Genomic DNA, 1,474 nt, shown 5'->3' with positions numbered 1-1,474 from the left:
TATAGCCCACCAGTCTCCTCTGTCCATGGAATTCTCCAGGCAAGAATACTGGAGTGGGTTGCCATTCTCTTTTCCAGGGGAACTTCCCGGCCCAGGGATCGAACCCATGTCTCCCACATTGCAGACAGATTCCTTACCATCTGAGCCACCAGGGAAGCCCAACACATACTAGGTGTTTAATAAATATGTCTTGAATGAATGGTCTCACTGCTCATAAGGAGTGGAGTGGAGCCAGAAACCCCAGTCTCCCTGACTGCAAAACTCAAGCTCTTCATCATAAGGAGCAGGGTGCATGGAAATGAGGGATGCTGGCAAGAGCACAGTTTGAGAAATCTACCATTGGCCCAGATTAGATGGAATGGAACAGCCCACTGGGTAAATGGAGAAAATCAGAAACAAGGAAAGGTGCCAGTGGGACTGAGAGAAAGCTGGAAGGATGGCAGACTGTGACCAAAGAGTGAGATATTTGATGTAGAAGTTTGAGAGAGAGGATTTGGATGTGGCTTAGAGGAAAAATACGAGCCAGGTGCCGAGGACTTCAGTGACTGAGGGGTGACCAAGAGCAGGCCGGATAACACTTGAGTTGTAGGGGATATAGGTCAGTGTCCTTCAGAGGGGATGAGGGCACGAGAGTACCTTGGAACCATCAGCAGCTATAATCCTTTCCTTGTGATGGGGAGGAGTGTGAGCGAGTGAGCAATCTCTACATATGAGCTGTCCTGTGCAGGCGGGGGGAGCTCAGGTTTAGTGAAAGCTAGAAATTGGGAGAAAGCATCCTACAAGAATGTTAAGGATATGAGAGAGTTGTTAACAAAGAAGTAAGGGTCCCTGGACTTTGCTGGTGTTCACCGTGCTCCCAATGCAAGGGGCCCGGGTTCAATCCCTGGTCACGGAACTAGATCCTCCGTGCCACAACTAAGAGTTTGGAGGCCGCAACTAGGACCCAGAGCTGCCACTTTTTTTTTTAAAGAAGGGTTCCAAAGAGCCAGGCAGAAAAGTCTGTCCCTATTCTCCATTCCCACAAATTGGGCATGAGCTTTGGGACACTAGGAACTTACTGTGATGTTGGCCACTTAGGAAATTATGACTCCTTGAAGAAATTGGTACCAGTGATTAGGTTTCTTAAGGATCACTTTAGGTCAAGAAGTAACTCTTCTCATTGGGCTGATGACTGCCAGGTTCAGGTTTTTTTGGAGGGTGATGCAAGTGTTCCAGAATTATATAGTGATGATGGCCACACAACTTATGAATATACTAAAACCCACTGAATTGTACACTTAAAAATGGTGAATTGTATGTTGTACGAGTGGTATCTCAATAAACATTTTTAAAGTGAATTTATCCCTTTCTGTGTGTGTATGTTTGGCGGGACCAGGTAGTACAGCTGGATGTGAGAGGCAATGTGGCAAAACTTAATGATGGCTCTCAAATAACCTACGAAAAGTGCTTGATTGCAACAGGTGAGTACTTCTGG

General features: G+C 46.3%; 1 protein-coding gene across 1 annotated transcript in view; it reads left to right on the top strand.

The window, feature by feature from the left end:
- Positions 1 to 1,363: 1,363 nt before the first annotated feature.
- LOC104996873 (apoptosis-inducing factor 1, mitochondrial) overlaps positions 1,364 to 1,474 on the top strand; it is a gene marked incomplete at its 5' end in the record, with an annotated part of 9,829 nt that continues 9,718 nt past the window's right edge. Inside the window, one exon of the mRNA XM_010851262.1 lies at positions 1,364 to 1,474. Within this exon, the coding sequence (XP_010849564.1) occupies positions 1,364 to 1,474 (111 nt within the window).

The sequence above is a fragment of the Bison bison genome, unplaced genomic scaffold (genome assembly GCF_000754665.1).
Source record: "Bison bison bison isolate TAMUID 2011002044 unplaced genomic scaffold, Bison_UMD1.0 scf7180017851673, whole genome shotgun sequence".
Taxonomy (NCBI): Eukaryota; Metazoa; Chordata; class Mammalia; order Artiodactyla; family Bovidae; genus Bison; species Bison bison.
This window is presented reverse-complemented; position numbering and strand designations above follow the sequence as displayed.